We start from the raw sequence: 18,792 nt of genomic DNA, 5'->3' as shown, positions 1-18,792 counted from the left end.
ACCATTTCATCAGTTCTACTCTCCTGTAGCTTAGACACTAACTACTTTTCCAAGCATTTCAACAAATTAACCTAACTTCTTCTAGTAGGATGTTCTTGACCCATAATGCATCCATGGTCTACTCATGATCATGACCCAAGAAGAGATTGAGCTGCTGACTTCTGCTGCCAGTGAATACTTCCCTTCAGGTCCCTGTTCAGGTACCAGATGCTGTATCCCGCACAGCGGAGTTTGAACAGAGGTCATCTGTAAGGGGACAGGAGAGCATGTGGGAATAGAAGAGAGCACACAGACACCAAACAGTTCAAAGCATTGCCTGGGAAGACTTGGGAACAAGAAACTGCTCTGAGACATTTCAAGTGTCAACTTTACTTAGAAATTGACATCATGGTTACATCTCAAGGTAAGGAGAGGCAAACATCCATTTCTTGGGAAAGCACACAGATATACAATGTATAACTTTTATGACCCATACAATATTTAACTTTTACGACCCCACTGTCCTGTCTTCACGATACATTATTTACTTAGGGGATATTCTGCTCAGCTGAGTTTCCAAAGAGGCATGCTTGACCTCATAGTCATGTCCCTTCTGTTTCAGGAAACATATATGTCATATACAACTTTTACTGCTTAAGAGGCATGTTAAATCAAGCTGCAGTAGGATGGAGTCCCACAAAAAAAAGTCATTTTAACATACCTGATATTTCAAGTAATACAAATTGCAAAGCATCATTGATGTACCTCTTGTTGTTGTTACTGTGATCCTTATTCTGTGATCTGATTTTTGTGAAAGTACAAGAACAGAACCCAGAAATCAGGTGAATCAGTCTCCTAACTGCTGGGATGCTCTCCTTCTTTCCTGTATCTCTAGAGGTTACAACACACCTTGGAGATCCCTTTTCTCTGCAGTCACTTGATACTAACCAAACTAAGAAAACATTGGTCCAATTGAAAAGAGCAGGCAAAATTAAGGAGGATGTGCCTCTCATGTCATGTTTCAGATATGAAGCAATGAATTTTCAGGATAATTATCTTCATCTGTCCTCCTAATATTTGCCTTGATTTAAGCTTTTCTATTCTGTCATTTTTCAGTTGTGTCTGATTTTTTGTGATCTTATTTGGGATTTTCTTTGCAAAGATCCTGGGATGGTTTTCCACTTCCTTCCTCAGCTTGTTTTACAGATGAGGAAACCAAGGCAAGCACGGTAAAGTGACTTGGTGTATTTCATAATGCGTTTTTTTGTTTTAGTAAAATCAAGTACCTCTGATTGAATAATGCAATTAAAGAAGATCTTCCACACCCACTAATAGGCTGCCCTTTAAGGACGGTTTGATTTGGAAAGATTTGTAGGAAGGTCAGCACCTTCTGTGAAGTTTATAATGAAGGATTTGTTTTCAAGGGTTGTGATGCCCTTTGACCATAAAAAATGCATAAATACTTTAAAGGTGAGATTTTACTTTGGGGCTTACTGATTGGAGGTGTTTTGCTTGGCAAGACTAGACTGTGGAAAGCCACTAAGGAGACACATGGCTTTGAAAACACAGATATTGGTGCTTCTTTCTCTGATGTCTATGTATGTATGGTCATACAGTTCGATGTGTCTGTTGATCAATGATGCATGTATTACTTATGTCAGGCAACTGGAAGCATTGACTGTTGATTTGTATTTCTCTGTATTTTCTCTGAAGTTCAGGGTGCTGACATTTCCCCTCAATTAAGTGAATGACATATGTACTTGATGAAAGGGTTTGCTGACACTCCAAAAGTAGCTTTTTAGTTTAGAAAAGCAGATAAAAGAACCTTTGATACGATGACCCTCTGTGTATGTGGGGGTGCTTACTGTTACACTTGGAGAGAGTTGCACAGCTAGTAAGTATCTGACGCCAGATTTGAACTCAGGAAAATTAGGTTTCCCTAATTTCAGGTCTGGCACTCTATCCACTGTGCCATCTAGGTGCCCAGTTTAAGTATACAGTCAATATAACAGCTTCTAAGCTCCACCTTGTTCCCTTCTCTTTAGATAGAGGTATTTTATTTTAGATGAAAAGTCATGAGTAACATCAAAGTTGCTTAAAGCCCCGAACTGAGAAAATTCCTAAGCTTTGGGCAAAAGTTTGAATTTCTGCTATAATTTTCATCTATGCAAACAGATTTCATATATTTGTAAATACATTACATCTCTCTTCACACACACACACACACACACACACACACACACACACACGATGCAACTAAACCGTGGTGCCATTTTGAGCCACTGGATCACTCTGGAGATCCTGGATCCCTTAACCTGAGCTAACTAACAGCAGGAGGGAAGCTTTACAGTGGCAGCCTTCGGGGCAAAAGCTACCAGAATGAGGAAGAAATGCCCCCACTAGTTTGCCAGAAGAAAGGGACCTCAGGAAAATTGTTTGGATACTGCAGAGCTAAAGAACTCCATTTTTCCAGCTGCTTTAGATATTGATGTTTTGAACTCTCAACACCTGAAGTGTCTAACAAAACGATTTTATGTCAGTTTTTTATTTCGGTGTTTTGACTCACTTTTATGTGCACCTTTCATGAGAAACATTTCTTATTTCAATGTTTAGTTTTTAGTTAAGTATTTATTTTTTCTCTTTCACCTACTCTGCCTTGAAAATTTTAAAAAATAAAAAAAAATTAAGAGAGGGAAAAGAAAAGAAAATTCCCTTCATCATGTGTCTCACACTTTTTCTGCAATGCCAGTCCTCCAGAGCCATGCTGGACCACTGCAATGAGCCAACTTCTTTGGTCTTTCAAAGTTCTTTTGTTTCTTTTTATGAGGTTGTTACTGAATGATTGCTTCTCTACTCACTTTGTTGTGAAATTTTTCTTTGTGTGGAGGAAGTAGCTGGTCTATACTTAATTTATACTGGTTATCTTTCACTTTCTTATTTACATTGACTGTTCCCTAAAACCTCTGTCAAAACTCTCCCTTCTCTTCTCTAACTACTGACCTCTCTGCATCCTTTGAGTCACAAATCAAATTCCACCTTCTACAGGAAAGCTTCCCCAAATCCTCTTTACCCCAATCTCTTTCCTCTTTTAATTATTTCCTATTTTTCTGGTATATCATTTGCATGTCATTTCCCCCATTGAATTGTAACCTCCTTGAGGTCAGGGTGGTTTCTTGCCTCTATGTGTATTAGTACAGAGCTTGGCAAGTAGTAGGCACTTTATAAAAGTTTATTAATTAATTGGTTCACAAAGAGAGACCACAGACATACAAATTTAACTCTTCCAGGATTTTCCCCTGTGGCTCTGGGGTGATACTATAAAATACTAATTTGAGAAAGATCTTGACTCGTCTTTAGAACCCATACTCCCCCACAGCTGAACTTAACCTGTGTCCTGGAGTCCAGATTGATAAATTCCCTCTGCTTCCAAACTGTAGAGTGGTCTTATTTTTTAGAAGCTATGGAATGAACCTGGAATAGTTGAGCTGAAAGTCAGAAGCCATGAGTTCAAATGTAAGATTTACTCTTAGATAAGTCATTTCATCTCATTTTGACTCCATTGTTACCTTCAAAATGAAAATGTTGCTTAGAGTATTTGACTCAAATAATTCCTATGAGGAAGAAGGGAGAATAGAGGCAGGATCATAAGCAACTCAAGGAATTGATGTGATGTGGCTTCACTTTGAAGCCCCTTAAACCACAGGCTCTTGATGAAGTGGGGAGAAGCACACATTGCAGTGTGCGGAGGAAGTGGTCTCTGTATTAGAAAGAGCTTTGGAATGAGAGGAAAAGACTATGTGCTCTGCCATATCCATTCAAATTCTCAAGGTTGGAGGTTACTTATGGGGGAATAAAAGCATTCTTAACTTCTTACTTAGCTTGACTGTTTTTCCAGATTTACTAGAGCAGTAGTGGTTTTTCATTCACAGATTCTTGCCCTTATTCTACATCTTGCTTAATCATTAGAGTGCAATGAAGATGAGGAACTCTAAGTCAGAATCTTCTAGGATTCTTAAATCTGCATCTGCCTGACTGACCTCTGAATGAATGTCAAATTAGTCAGTCCATAACTACATTACAACAAATTAAAAAACAACTCTTGAATTCAGAAGTAATTGATGGGAGCTACAACCAGAGCAAAGCTCATATGTATTTTGTTTAGCCCCAATACAGATCAGAAATATAAATATTCACATGTAAAGTGGTAGAGTAAAATCTATTATTTTTCAGCTAAAGTAAAAAGGTCAAGGAAAGCATTCATGAACTCAGACCATTCAGCAACAAAAATAACCTTAATTACCATAGATAAATAAGGAAACTACATTTTCCTGAAAGGTTTCATAGACAATGAACTAGTTTCAAAACTGAACATATGTACACTAAATATCACGGCATCCTAAATCTGCAATAATATTAAATGAACAATAGGCAGAAATAGTAAATTTATAATAGTGGAAGTGGGGGGACACACTAATTTTACTGTTTACAGACTTTAATAAATCCCACCAAAACTAAACAAAAGAAACTTATGGAGCTAAATAGAATTTCACAAAATGAGATATAATAGATCTTTTGAGATAAGTGAATAAGAATAGAAAGTAATATAAATATGTTTTAGTTATGCATGACACATTTACAAAAATGGGCCATATATTACTGCATAAAAATGTTATCAACGAATGCAGAAGTGCAGAATATTAAACGTATCATTTATAGACCACAATGCAAAGACATACTCAAGAAATGTATTGAAAATTAATTTCAACCTAAAAGATGTAATTGTAAAGAATGGGTGGACCAAAAAATCTCATAGAAACAATCAATAATTTCAATAAATACAATGACCTGATGACATAACACACCAATATTTAGTGGGATGCAGTCGATGCAATCCCGAGGAGAAAACTCATATCTCTCACACTACAGTATTTGGCCAAATTGACTTCTATCTTTTGCTCACCCAGAATTCCATCTTCTATCGCCGTGTCTTGGATACACTGGATATCCTTCATATCTCAAACTTGCTCTGTCTTTACATCTGTATTATGGAATCCTCTTTCCTTTACGAGGCAACCTAGGACCGATACCCTCCATTATGCTTTTTCTCATCCCCTTTGTTCCTCCCCCCCCCCCACCTAGTGCTCTTGGCTCCAAATTACATTTTTATTCAATTACCAGATATGACAAGTGTATCTTGATGAAGAAGAAAATATGGGAAACTACCAGAACATTTCCTCAAAAAGAAATAATACTGATAATACCAGCAATTTTCAAAAAAAATGAAGAACTCTGATCATACAAAAGACCAACCTTGTTTTGACAGTACTGGTGATAAAGAATTATACCTATCTTCTAACTGAGTAATGATGAATCAATTATAAAGAATGTGACTCACATATTTGGAGATGGTCAGCATTGGAATCTGTATTGATTGACTTTTCCATATTGCTGCAAAGGTTTGCACATTTGTTTGTTTCCTGAGTGAACATGGCACAGATAAATTAAATATATGCAAATTGTGAAAAATACAATTTAATTTAAAATAATGGTTAATCAGGTTCGATAGATTAATACAGTCTCTATCTTAATCTGTCAAATAATGTGATTCTGCTATATGATTGATAAGATTATTACTCGTTTTATTTTTATGGCTTTATGTCCCCAGCTATTCTTTTTTTGATAAGGATCTCCCAAAGACTCTCTGGAGTGCCCCCAACACTTCCCTGTTCCTCAGGCTATAGATGATGGGATTGAGCATAGGAGTTAGGATGGTGTAGAAGACAGCCAAGTTCTTGTCCTCTTCTGGGGAACGCAGAGATGGGGACCTCATATATGTATACATAAATGGGGCATAGTAGAAGGAGACCACAGTCAGGTGGGTAGAACAGGTAGTGAAGGCTTTCTTCTTCCCTTGTGATGAGCGCATATGATGGATGGCATAGAGAACCCGACCATAGGAGGCCATAATGCCAAGGAAGGGGACCAAAAGAAACAGGTTGGTGCTGAAGACCACTGTGTACTCATAGGCCGAGGTATCTTTGCAAGCCAGAGGCAACATGGCTGGAATATCACAAAAGAAATGATTAATGATTCTGGACTTGCAATAGGGCATACAGAGTGCATACACTGTATGGCAAATGGAATTGATGAATGAAGAGACCCAGGATCCTACAATCATTAGCAAACACATTCTCTTGTTCATGAGAATGGGATAATGGAGGGGGTGGCAAATGGCCACATAGCGGTCATAGGCCATAGATGTCAGAAGTAAAGCTTCGACACCAGCTATGAGTAAAAAACAGAAACTTTGGAATCCACAAGCCGCCAAAGAAATGCAATTGTCCCCTGACAGGTAGCTGACAGCCATCTTTGGAACTGTACTGCTAATATACATTAGGTCCATGAGAGAGAGCTGACTGAGCAGGAAATACATGGGGGTGTGGAGGTGGTGATCTATCCAGATGAGGAGAATCATGGTTGAATTACCTAAGAAGGCTATTAGAAAGATGAGGATAACCAGGAGGAAGAGGAGCAGGCCAGTTTTTGTTGGAGGAAACAGCCCCAGTAAGAAGAAACCAGTGGTAGTCTGATTGCATTTCTCCATAGCAGGGCGTTTTTAGAATTGTTTTCCTGAAGGGTAAAATGAGGCAATGGGAAGGAATTGCTGTGGAGCCCAACACACTTTGACTTTTCCTAGAAGCTCCCTATTCCTGCACGTCAGCAATGATTCTACATTCTGACTCTGATTTTTCAGCAGCTGGGTGGTATATTGGATAAGAACACTGGACTTGGATCCAGGAGGATCTCACTTCATCTTTGACCTCAGACATTTCGTAGTGGTGGGACTAGTGGTGGGACTCTGGGAAAGTCACCGAGTCTCCTTCTGCCTCATTTTCCTCACCTGTAAAATGGAAAGTATAACAGCATCTATTAAATAAGTATTTCTTAAATAACATATGTGCAGTGCTTTGGAAAGCTTAAAAACTACATAAATGTGTATTTTTGTTTTTGTTGTTAATATTCAACTATATGGCTCATAGCAGAAAACACTGCATCTGAAGTTCGGAAAAACTGAGTTTAAACCTGTCCTCAATCACTTATTAGCTCTGTGACCTTTGAAGACTTACTGAACTTTATTAGGCTCGGTTTCTGCATCTGTAAAAAGAGCTGCAGAACGTAATGGAAAACCACTGCAGTATCTTTGCCAAGGAAAGCCCAAACTGGGTCACAAAGAATTGGACGTGAGTGAAAACAACTAAATAACAATTATTATTAATCTCAGCTTATTCCCTATTCTAAATAATTGTCATTAGCGTCAATAAGGGAATAGAGACTGGCCTTCACATAGTCATTATATCAGTCTGATGTTGTGGGCAAGAGAAAATTGTCGTGGTAATTCCAGAGCTCCCTGTGGATTATACCTACAGCACCAGCTGTCCCTTTTTAGATTTTTATTCCCAGATATTAAGGGTATCTAAATAGGAAACCATAATGGCTGGGCTGTGAAGTACCTTGTGAAAAGCCATGATGTTTCCTCAGTTAAAAATCAGTGGTGTGACAGAACGTTTGTCATAGGGTCACAGGTGAATCTCTAGCCTCTTCTGATCTCTCTACTGTTGAGCCTCACTAAGCTCTGAGATACCAAGATACATGACTTTGTAAAAGGGGCACTGAACTGAGAGATTTGGATTTTCCAGTCTATTAAAAGCAAGAAAGAGTGCAGCTTGATCGACTTGTGGAACAATAAAAGGCACCATAATGTAGTGTAATCACACTGGTCTATGTGTCAAGTGCACTGAGAATCTGGTTACTGCTTTGTAGCAAACGGGATGTGATGGAGGAAGATCCCTTTAGTACTCCAGGAGCCACCTTGTACATCTGTAAGGATAGATTTGGATTTCATGGCATCTACACAGAGATCCCTGAAAAATAGGCTATGGTTTCAATTTGATGTGCACTACTGACATGTTCTCCGTCACTTTTTGAGGTCTAAACAAACAATGATATAAAGCAATCCCCTGAGCTTTGATGTGCAGCTTCTGCTGATTTCTGAGGTGTGAACGCTCATGATGAATAGTTATCAATGGGAATGAGCTCCAGCCTGGGCCATCTTTCCTGTGAAAAATACTTTCATAGTGTTGCCCTTCAGGGGTTGGGAAATGCTAGAGTCCCTCCAGGTTTTTCTGACTACCCTTTTTCCACCAGATTTCTTCAAGTATGAGGTTATCCTGGACCTTGTGTCAATACCACTTTCTTTAAATACTGTGGTTTTACCTCCTCAATGCAGCAGTTATCTTGCTTGAAGGCCCAAAACCGTCTTTTCACTTCTCTAACTTCCTGTCTCATATCTGCCTCTGTAATACCATTTTATTAAGTATAGATACCCATTATATTTATACATTTATACATATATGTACATACATATACGGGATTTCTATGTATTCATACAATTTATGTATATGTCATACTAATGCATACAATCAACTTATATTTATATATTATATATTTACAAATAGCATTTATAAATAGCATATAGTGTTTTTAGGCTTTAAAAGTACAGTGCATTTATTATTTCATTTTTATCCTCATAGCAACCCAGGGAAGTAGGTACTATTATTATGGTTTTTTTTATAGATTGTGGAATTGAGGCATAGAACAGTTAATTGACTTGCCCTGAGTAATACAGACCCTCTGGTTAGATATGTGACAGATACAGATGCTCCAACATACTTGTGAAATGTGATTTTATTTTGAAATGTGAAAACACATTTCATATTTGATTGACTTATGCTGCCATAAAAAACTGTTGATTCACTGGTCTGAGTGAAAGAACATGATTGCAATCTGAGTAAAATTCCCATGCTTATAGTTATGATTCCTCTGAAAAGAAAATAAATTCCAAAACTTGTTACCTAAGAAATAATTTTCTATGGAATGAGAAATACTAGGAAAACTGTCACTCAGTCAGGAATCAAGTAGATTTAGATCAATATCTTACATCAAGGACACAGTCACCAGAAATAGACAGATCATCCAAAAGTGTTGTTTTTCCTTAATTCTCAACAATGACCATGACATCAGGGGGATGATGCAAAGATCAGGCAAGTGAGTTGGATTGTGAATGACCAGCCTCACTTTTTTTCCTCCATAGCCATCTGGGTCCAGTGGCCAAATCAGGACAAATGGAGATGCCACAGGATGCAGTGGGAAATCTTGACTGTTTCAAGGTAAGGTCTTTAACACATTTCAGTTTGACTGAGGAAATGTGCACTCATTGATTAAGGAGTAATAAGAAATCAGACAGAGAATGGTCTGTTTACTTACTTAGAAAAATCTAGGAGAGGACACTCAGTGTTTCTGGCCATTTAGCTTTGCTGCCATGAAAATGACTTCTATGGAAATTTCAGAAGAAGCAATAATCCTAGAATCAGAAGAACTGTACTTGTACAATATGGGGTAAATTAGGTCACCACACTCACACTCAGTTTTCTCATTCATGGGCCTGTTCAAGGTTCAAATGGTATAATTTGTATTCAAAATACTTTGTATCCATAAAGAACCATATAAAATGATGCTGTTATTTCATGATTGCGAAGTAATGGTTTTATCAACATCATCTTATGTTGAAGGTGGACATGCGAATATCTCCATTTTGTATTTGACAAGGTATATGGAAATTCTTTGATTGTTTTCCCCCTGGGTACTCAAACAGATAAGGTGAACATGTCTGTCTTTACTTAACGAGTATCACTTGCTCATCACCATCTGTCTAGAGAATCAAATACAACTAGACTGCAGAAGCTCTTTGCATCTCCTTAGCCACTGAATCAGAGAATACCTTGATAAAGTAGTTCATTTCCAGAAACCCAGTAATAATATTAAAAATTAAAACAAGAAAGTACAACATCAAAGCAGTTCTCTCAATTGACTTGTAAACACATGACTGAAGGCAACATACATAAAAATAGGAAGAATAAAGCCCAAGAAATGTGGGATGGTCCTGGTGAAGTAGAACATTGAGGAGGGAATAGGTCTAGAGCCCTGGGGAGAAGAAAAGGGCAGAAACTTCTCTGTTAACTTCACAGTACTATGTAATCATGAGCTGACAGATTTGCTTCTGCTGCTTCCACTGCTAAGGAGCATAGCAATGAAAAATGAAGAGGTAGGGGATGGACAGCTGTGGCATCCTGACAAGATCTGTTTAGCTCTGCACATCACAGCCTATCAGAACCCCCAGTAATTTCTGTGGAAGGTCAAAATTTGCCCTTGTGGAGGGAGTTTCCAGACAAGAAGATTCCCCACAACTATGAAATACTAGATATTGACACTGCCATTGTCGTGGTTTGGCTATCAGAAGACTTGGTTTTGGATCTTCCCGGCCTCACTTCCTCTCTGTGTGCCATTGGAAGACCCTTCATCAGTTTGATATTCTGTTTCCTTAAGTGTAAAATGAAGAAATTGGGTCAATTGTTCTCTGGGGCCCTATTATTCTACACATGTTAGGCTACATTTTTTTCTCAGGTGACTGAGACGTTGTAGTGTAATGCTAAGACACCACAGAACCTTAGTTACTCAGATTTCAGATGTGGATAAATATCAATCAGGTCATTTTGAAAAATACTCCAAATGGATGAATAAAGGTGTCTACTCTATCCAATCTGCCCCATAAAAATCCAGATTGAAGAGCTAGAAGAGAACTGGTTCTTTCTAATGAAGAATAAGTGATAGATCAGGGATAGGAAAAGGTCTGTTTGTGGAAAAGAATGTTGGAAAACAGATTCACTGAATGAAATAATTTAGTCAGGAAACTCTGCATGTCACCACTTCCTCACCACATAAATACATGTGGGCACGCACACACAAGCACCCATACACAAATACATACACATACACACACAGAAAAGGTCTATGCAGACCCCAATATCTTCTCCAACTCAGCAGCTTTTGAAGAAATAAACCCTTCCTGACATTACCTTTCTCTTCTTCAGGGCTGCCCTTTGCTTTCATGTAAAGGAATTTATCAATTGAATTCTGAAATTTTCTCTATCTTGAAGTACAGTTATTGTAAGTCATTCTGTTGCTCAACAGTCAGGGCACAGACTAAGAAATCACGTACAGAATACCTGTCTTTTGAGGTATGAAGCTCACGATTGGGGGTGCAATGGGAGGAATTGGGTGCCTGTCATCAGTGTCAGAGATAAGATGGCTCAGAAGATGGCACATTGCCTGACTCCAAGGTTACAATGCGATGGTGTCTCACTCTGGCGTTGCTCAATCATTTGCTCTTCTTGCCTTCCCATCCCTCCCTCATCTTCCTCCCCCCCCCCCCCCACAGCTGCAGATCTGCCTCTACTTTCCTCCTTCTCTGGTTTTTAAGAGCGCATGTGTTATGTGCTACCAGAGAATGCCCTTAAGCGAACACAGACTCCTTATATGAGAAGGCTTTATTCAAGGGGACCTCCTTCCTGCACTGTAGGTGGGCAATGCTGATCATTTTCTTGGCAAGATGACTGGTTTTTTTGTAATGATCTCAGAGAAACGTGTTCCACAGATTTTTTTTATTACTTCTTCACATCTAGCAAAGTCCTTTGCTCTAATTTAAATTTCAGGGAAAGCAGTATCATATGATGGACAGTGTTGATTCGAAATAATTATAAAATAAAAAACCCTGGGTTTTAAACACTCCTCTTAAACTTTGTACACTTATATCAGCCTCAGTTCTCTCCTTAAGTTGGGTACAAGTATTTTGCTTTTTATATCAAAGGGTTCCAGAGAACAAATGTTTTGTATGAGGAAAAATACTATATAAATACTTGGTATTACTATTCAGCTGTTGATTTATGTCTTACCACCTAGTAATCAATGGAAATTGGCAATCCCTTTGTAAATATAAAATCCACACTAGCTTGGCATAGAACATGGAGCAATGGATTTGGATTCATTGTGACCTGACTTTTAATACTATCTCAGACATTTACTCATTATGAGAACCGGAAAACTCACGGTCAGCTCACTTCCCTTCAGTATCTTCATCTGTCAAATGAGCAAGTTATTCTTGATTATCTCAAAGTTTCCTTCCAACCATAAATATGTGACCCCAGTGATTCCAGTCTGGATTCCCTTCTCACCTTCACAAGTGATAATGACCAGATGACTAATAGGTTGCTCTTGCTCAGTTGGTCCTGATGCAATTCCTGAAGGCAGCTGCTGCAGGGAAAGGCAGATCAGAAAGCCTATATATGTTCTCTGGTACTGTCAAGTGTGCTGACATCTCTTTCTTCAGGGATTGTACTGCCCAAGTCTTCAGAGACTACCTCTATTGTCATCCCCCATCTCTGCCCCAGTCACTTCCTCTGAGCTCATTTATTTGTACATCACTGGCTCTTGAAATACAAACATGCCATCTTGCATACATAGTCTCTCTGGAGATGATTGTTGGCTGTACATTCACCAAGAGCAGAGCAGAAGGGAATATACTTACACTCAATCACTGAAAAATACATTGTAAAGATAATTTCAAAAGTGGCTATGACTTTTAACAGTTATCTACTTCAATCCCTTAATTTTAAAATTATACACTTATTTCCAGATCGGAGAAAGGACTATTTTAGCATGACATTGAAGGTTCTTGGGAGAATGTGGTGGGCAACCTACATGTCTGTCAAAAAAAGACAGTTATAAAATTGTGGAATTGGAACCTGAGATAAATGGAGACAACTTGAACTGGATCACAGGAACTGATTGTAAAATTTTCATCTTGGAAATTAACCTTGGAAATTAACAAACTGCTGTGAGATAGGGCATGTTTTTTTCTTTTCTTCATTATCCAGGCTTAAAGTGATCAAAATGTTAATGATTCAGCTTAAAATGAAAATTTTTAAAAGTAGGTTGCAAGAGTAAGTTGTTAAATATTTACTAGCACAGTTCTGACTGGAAGGTTCTTTTCTTTTTGTGTCAGGAGAAACAGTTTGATCTAATGTCAGGGGCACTAGAGCTATGTATGGGAGACTTGAGTCCTGGCTCTGACAGGAGTTGCCCAACCAGCTAAAATTCCCTCCACTCTCAGCGCAAACAACACTCCAATCTGAATCTTGATATTGCAATTGTTTTGCTTACTGTTAGAAGTAGAGGAGAAAATATGGATCCCTCTACTTTCATTAGTCATTGGGTTTACTGTTTCCCAAATCTCTTGGGGGACAAAGACTCCTAGGATCTTCCAGACAACACAGAACTATTTCCTTATGTTACCATTTGAAGGTCCAATGAGATAAAGGAAGTGGCCATGATCAATGCCAGAATCAGAATAAGTAAGAAGACAGCAAACACTACCCTGGTCCCCACACCACGTATTCCAGAGCATGCTCTACTCAGACATACACTGACTCTCCTACCTCCCCCTTTTCCCACTTCTATGCTGACAAGTACACGCATATATATATATATATATATATATATATATATATATATATATATATATATATATATATATATATATATATATATATATATATATATATATATATATATACTCACAAACTTACACATACACACATACACCTTGGAGGTCAGACAAGGGACATCTACACCTTCCTCCCTCCCTCCATCATCTCTGACAAAGCACAATTCTCTTCTCACCTTGCTTGAAGGCTTGTGGTATTTGGTCACATGTGGATCTGCCTGCAATCTCGTCTACACTCTCCTTGCTCGTGAAATCCTGAGCACGGGCATAACATGGAACCATCAACTGTTTCTCTGTCTCTGCAGCAATCATGGACTTCTAGTCCCAACAGGGGTTTCAAAATGCAACTTCCTTCTTGCACCAAAGCAAAATTGTGCCTGTCTTCTCCTTGGTGAAGGAGAATCTACTCTCCTTCTAAGAAGATTACAGACTCCTCACATTTCTGTCTGAGAGTCATTGATTTTTTTAAATTTAAATTTCAAGGAAGCCTGTATGACATGAAGAGAAGGTTGGTTTGGAAAGAATAAAACTATGGCTTTAGCCCCATCTCTAGTATTTATTGGATTCCTGTGCTTGTGATTCAACAGTAAAATGGGTACAAGTACTTGGTCTGTCTCCATCAAACGATAGTTGAGAGAAAAATTGTGTGCGTGTTGGAAAGTGTTTCATAGGACAGTGGTTACTGTGTTACACTTGAAGTCAGAAAGATTGGAATTAGAATCCTGCTTGTGATGCTTCCTAGATGTGTGACAATGGGCAAGAATATTAACCTCTGTCAGCCCTAGTTTCATCATTCTTAAAGTGAGGTCAATAGCACCTGTGTCATAGGTTTTTTTGAGCATCACAAATGAAATTATCTACTTGAAGGGCTTGGCCAGTTAGGAAATATTTTACATATATCAATGCAAACTGTATTTATCTGGTGGGAGTATATCCCATGTTTGAATCTTCAATGAAAATAAAGAATAACTTTACAGATATGATCCCTTACAGACAGTACATGTGGAGTCAAGAAGACCTAGCTTTGAATCCAGGCTCTGGCACCTATTTCTTATGTGATTTTGTGTAAGCTACTTAACTGTCTCAGTTTCCTCATCTTCAAAATGAGGAGGTTGGAATATGTGATGTTTATTGCACTCTAAATATGTGATTCTCTGATCCAAGTTTTGATGGCCTTCTCACTTCTAAACATGATGTTGATGAAGAGACATTTTGGATGCCATTTCCTTGCTGTTCTTGGTTCAGTTTCCAAAATTTCAGCAGGGAAAGACAGAATTGAAATTCTATATTTCTTCTTTCAACTAATCAAGTTTGCTTACACCTCCTATTTCAGAGGCCACTGTGCTCTTCGAGTTGCTAGGGAATACCTATACAGTCACCTCTGAGTTTTACAAACACTGCACCTCAGTTTGAGTATTTGTGCATTTTTTGGATTCAGGTCCCATAGAAATACCATCATCCATACATTGTCTTCTCTCTGAAGATCATTATAGGCTTGCATATTGAGACTGAGTGATATAGTGGGAATGAGCTAGCCATAGCTTTTAGAAGTTATTTCATTCAATTCCTTCATTTCACAATGTCCTTACTGATTTCCAGATATGAGAGGGAACTTGACTAACTTTAAATGGAGAGTACCTGGTCGAGTCAGGAGTGCAATCTCCTTGTCTGATGGTGAGAGTAGTTTTTTAGACTTGCTACTACAAAGCAAACAAGAGTTGCTGAACTGGAAGTTCCCATCCTGTTCCATTCAGCAAAGAAATCTTGCCCCAAGTTGATATCCTTAGGATACAGATCTAGTAGCAGGGTGAAAGAGTACGTACGTTAAATAAATTTCTGGGTACAGCTCCAAATTTCTTTCCAGACTGACTAGACAATTTCACAGGGTTACCAAATGCATTAATACACCTGCTATCCCAAATCAACTCTAAAATTCATCAGTTTCGTTTTCTGGAAACTTTCCCAACCTTATGGGTGTGAATTGACACCACATGCTTTCTGTGTCTGGCATTTCTCTAATTTGAAGCATTTTTCTTTCAATATGGCTATTGATAGCTTGAATTTCTTCCTCTGGAAATTGCCTGATCATTTCTTTGGTCATTTATAAACTGGCAAATATTTCTCATTCTTATTAATTTTTCAGTGTTCTATTTATGTTTGGAATGGGACATTTATCAGAGAAAATTTCAAATAATTTTCTCATTTAACTGCTTATATTCTAATTTTAGTTGCATTTGTTTTGTTTCTGCCAAGGTTTTTAAAATTCACTTTATTAAAATTATCACTTTTTTCTTCTTTGATTGTTTCTGTCACTTCTTTGACTATGAAGCCTTTCTGTATCCATAGATCTGAAAGACTTTTTTCTTCCTTATTCCTATTAGTTGTTTGGGAGGTCTTCCTTTGTGTCTTACCTTAATGTATAATGTGAGATGTCAGTCTTTATTACTTTCTACTTGACTGATTTCCAGTTTTCTCAGAGGCTGTTTTCCCCAGAGGTTTTGATTCTTTCCTACTAAGCTAGGATCATTGGGTTTATCAAACACTAAGATACTGTGCTCATAGCTTCTATATATTTTGTAAGGAATCTATTCCTCTGATTCATGCCTCTATTCCTTAGCTAATCTCAAACTGTTTTGAGAATTACTGTGTTCAAATTACTTTCAGAAGGCTTCATAGTTTTCCAATTTTTACATTATTTCCCTTGGTAATTTTAGCCTTTTGAATTTTCAGATGCAATTTTTTAAAATCATTTTGTCTACTTCTTCAAGCTAGTCCTTGGTATTATTAATTACTCTCTGTTTTTCCTTTGCCTTTGAAGAAGAAGGTGATATCAGAGAAATGATGACATTACTTGCACTTTGTTTTGAGTGAAGGAGGGCTGCACATGGTCACCAACCTCATTTTCTCCTCCTGAACCATCTGGGTCCAGTGACCAGATATTCCTCAGGATAAGTATAAATGACTGCAATAGCAATTTAAATTGAAAGATCTTTGTTGTGCGCTAATAGGCCCATGTGATCTGCTGAAAGCACCAGGAAGCCTGAGTCACATGTGGTGGGAAGAGCTTGCTGAATGAGTGGAACAGGAAGAGTGGAGGAGAACCAGGAGGAAGTGAATTAGCAAGGTTGTGGTGGAGGAGAGAGGATATATGTAGACAGGCAAAGGAAGGCTCAGGCTCATGACTGTTTGATTGTGAGAAGGCCCCAGCAGAGGAGGGAAGAGGCTTGGGAATGACTTTGTCCCCTGTGTTGTCCATGTTTATTAACTTCTTGGCTACCATGACATATTCATCATTCTAGTTCTGGGATTTGGCTTTCTGGTGTCTAAATAAAGGTTTTTCTTCTGCCTTCTATTTGTAGAGCCTTTTATACATTACTAATGGTAATGTTTAATATAAAATTTTGGAATAATCTCTTTGTTCTCTCTGAAGCAAACTCAGAGAGTGCCTCTTCCTATGTCAGCAAAAGCCAGCCAAGGCTGACTCTACATTCCTTAAGGAGACCTTTAACCTAAGACACTATATCTTGACATCTTAGGTCATAATTTCTATTGAACATTGTTTACTCTTTCCTATGTCAGTTATCTGTTTAGGGCAGGAAGCCTGCCACTTACTAGTGGGGTGGGATTTCCTTCTTTATCACCGAGACATATGTTTACCCAGCTGGAATCCCAAGGCCTGACCAACATTACTTAGTTAATTGTCTTGTCTTACTAAATTTATGATTTGTTCAACTAGGAGAGTTCCTTTCTCACGGCAAAACGTATATAAGCCAGAAGATTTCTGCACTGGGTAGCTAGAACATTTCTGGCTCCATAATGCATTATGTAACTGTTTTCTTTAATAGGGAATTGATTAATTAATTAGATCATAAAATGTATGCATTTAGCCATGTTGCCTTTTCTTAACAAAGTTTTCAGGTCAACTCTACCCTTACATATTCATAGTCACCACCAATGTGTGGAATATTGCCTGAGTGACACAATTACCACTTATATAAGCATATTAGTTTAGATAGTAATTCCATGACATTCTACGAAATTGCCTAATGATGAACAATCAATATTTCTTCAATTATTTAATTCTACTTTTTAATGATCATTTTGCAGTTAGAGGGAGCCCAGAAAACAGTGGGTGTCCTTGCCCTTTCTAAATTAGGATCTTTCTCAGGTGTCAGTTTGTGTGAGGCAACACCCTTTCAATGGCTAAAGGCAAGTTAAGAAGTGAGACAAAACAATGACCTAACTTACCCACTCTCTGTGGCTCATTGATTAGGTTGTGAAGATTTGTTTGTTCTCGTGTTTGTCTTTCATTCTCAAAGATGATGATATGACTTGCAGTTGACTTTGATTTGAATGAGGGAGGGCTGTGCAAGATCACCAACCTCACCTTTTTCTCCTGAGCCATCTGGGTCCAGTGATATGATATTCATCAGGACAACTGGAGTGGCCCAGGATGCATTGTGAGACCCTGGACCCTTCAGGCTTAGGTCTTATCACAATCTTACTCTGAGTGAGATACACTCATTCAGTGCACAGGCTTCTTTAAGTTACTCAAGGGATGGCCCCTTTAATCAAAAAACGTCAAACTTGAAGGAGAAAACCCTCAGGGTTCCTAGGTAAAAGAGAAACAATTAGTATTTAGTTACTATGATGATTTAGAATGAGTATAAAGAGCAGTTTTTTTGGTGCTTTAGGAAAATCAATTTAGTGACTGAGTGTATGAGAGACTAGAGTGGGGAGAGACTTGAAGAAGACAGACCTACTGGTAGACTACTATAGTCATCCAAGTGTGAGGTGGGAACTTACTTGTGATGCTTTGCAAAGGGGACATCAACAGACCTTGTCAACAGAGTGGATATGGAAGAAGAGAGATGGTGAGATTTTCAGGATAATTCATAGGTTTTGAGTCTGAGGGAATAGGGAGACTAATGCTGTCCTTGACAGTGTAGAGAAATTAGAAGGGGGCAGGCTTAAGGTGACAGATAATGAGCTTGTTATTAGAAATGTTGAATGTAAGCTATCCAGTAACTATCCAATTTGAGATGTGTGAATTGCAGTAAGAGATGCAAGACTGGAGGTCAGCAGGTAGGTTGGGCAGGATAAGAAGGCTTGAGAATCTACTTATTTATCATGGAAATAGTCATTAAACCCATGTGAGTTGATGAGATCATCATGTGAAGGAGAAGGGGACTCAAGAAAGAACTCTGTTTTACACCTGTGGTTCCAGGATGTGATCTGGAGAGACAAGCAACAAAGCAGACACAGAAGAAATGGTCAGATGGTTAGGACACTCCCTGAAGAGTAAGGTATCCTGAAAACTTAGAAAGAAGGGACTACCAAAGAGCACAGAATAA

At 38.3% G+C, this 18,792-nt stretch overlaps 1 protein-coding gene across 1 annotated transcript; it reads right to left on the bottom strand.

Annotated features, from left to right (window-relative positions):
- Positions 1-5,644: 5,644 nt before the first annotated feature.
- Positions 5,645-6,583, bottom strand: LOC140508519 (olfactory receptor 2L2-like). The gene has a single exon (XM_072616472.1). It carries the CDS (start codon positions 6,581-6,583, stop codon positions 5,645-5,647), a length of 939 nt encoding a protein of 312 aa, XP_072472573.1.
- Positions 6,584-18,792: the final 12,209 nt, after the last annotated feature.

This window comes from Notamacropus eugenii, chromosome 5 (assembly GCF_028372415.1).
Source record: "Notamacropus eugenii isolate mMacEug1 chromosome 5, mMacEug1.pri_v2, whole genome shotgun sequence".
NCBI lineage: Eukaryota > Metazoa > Chordata > Mammalia > Diprotodontia > Macropodidae > Notamacropus > Notamacropus eugenii.
This window is presented reverse-complemented; position numbering and strand designations above follow the sequence as displayed.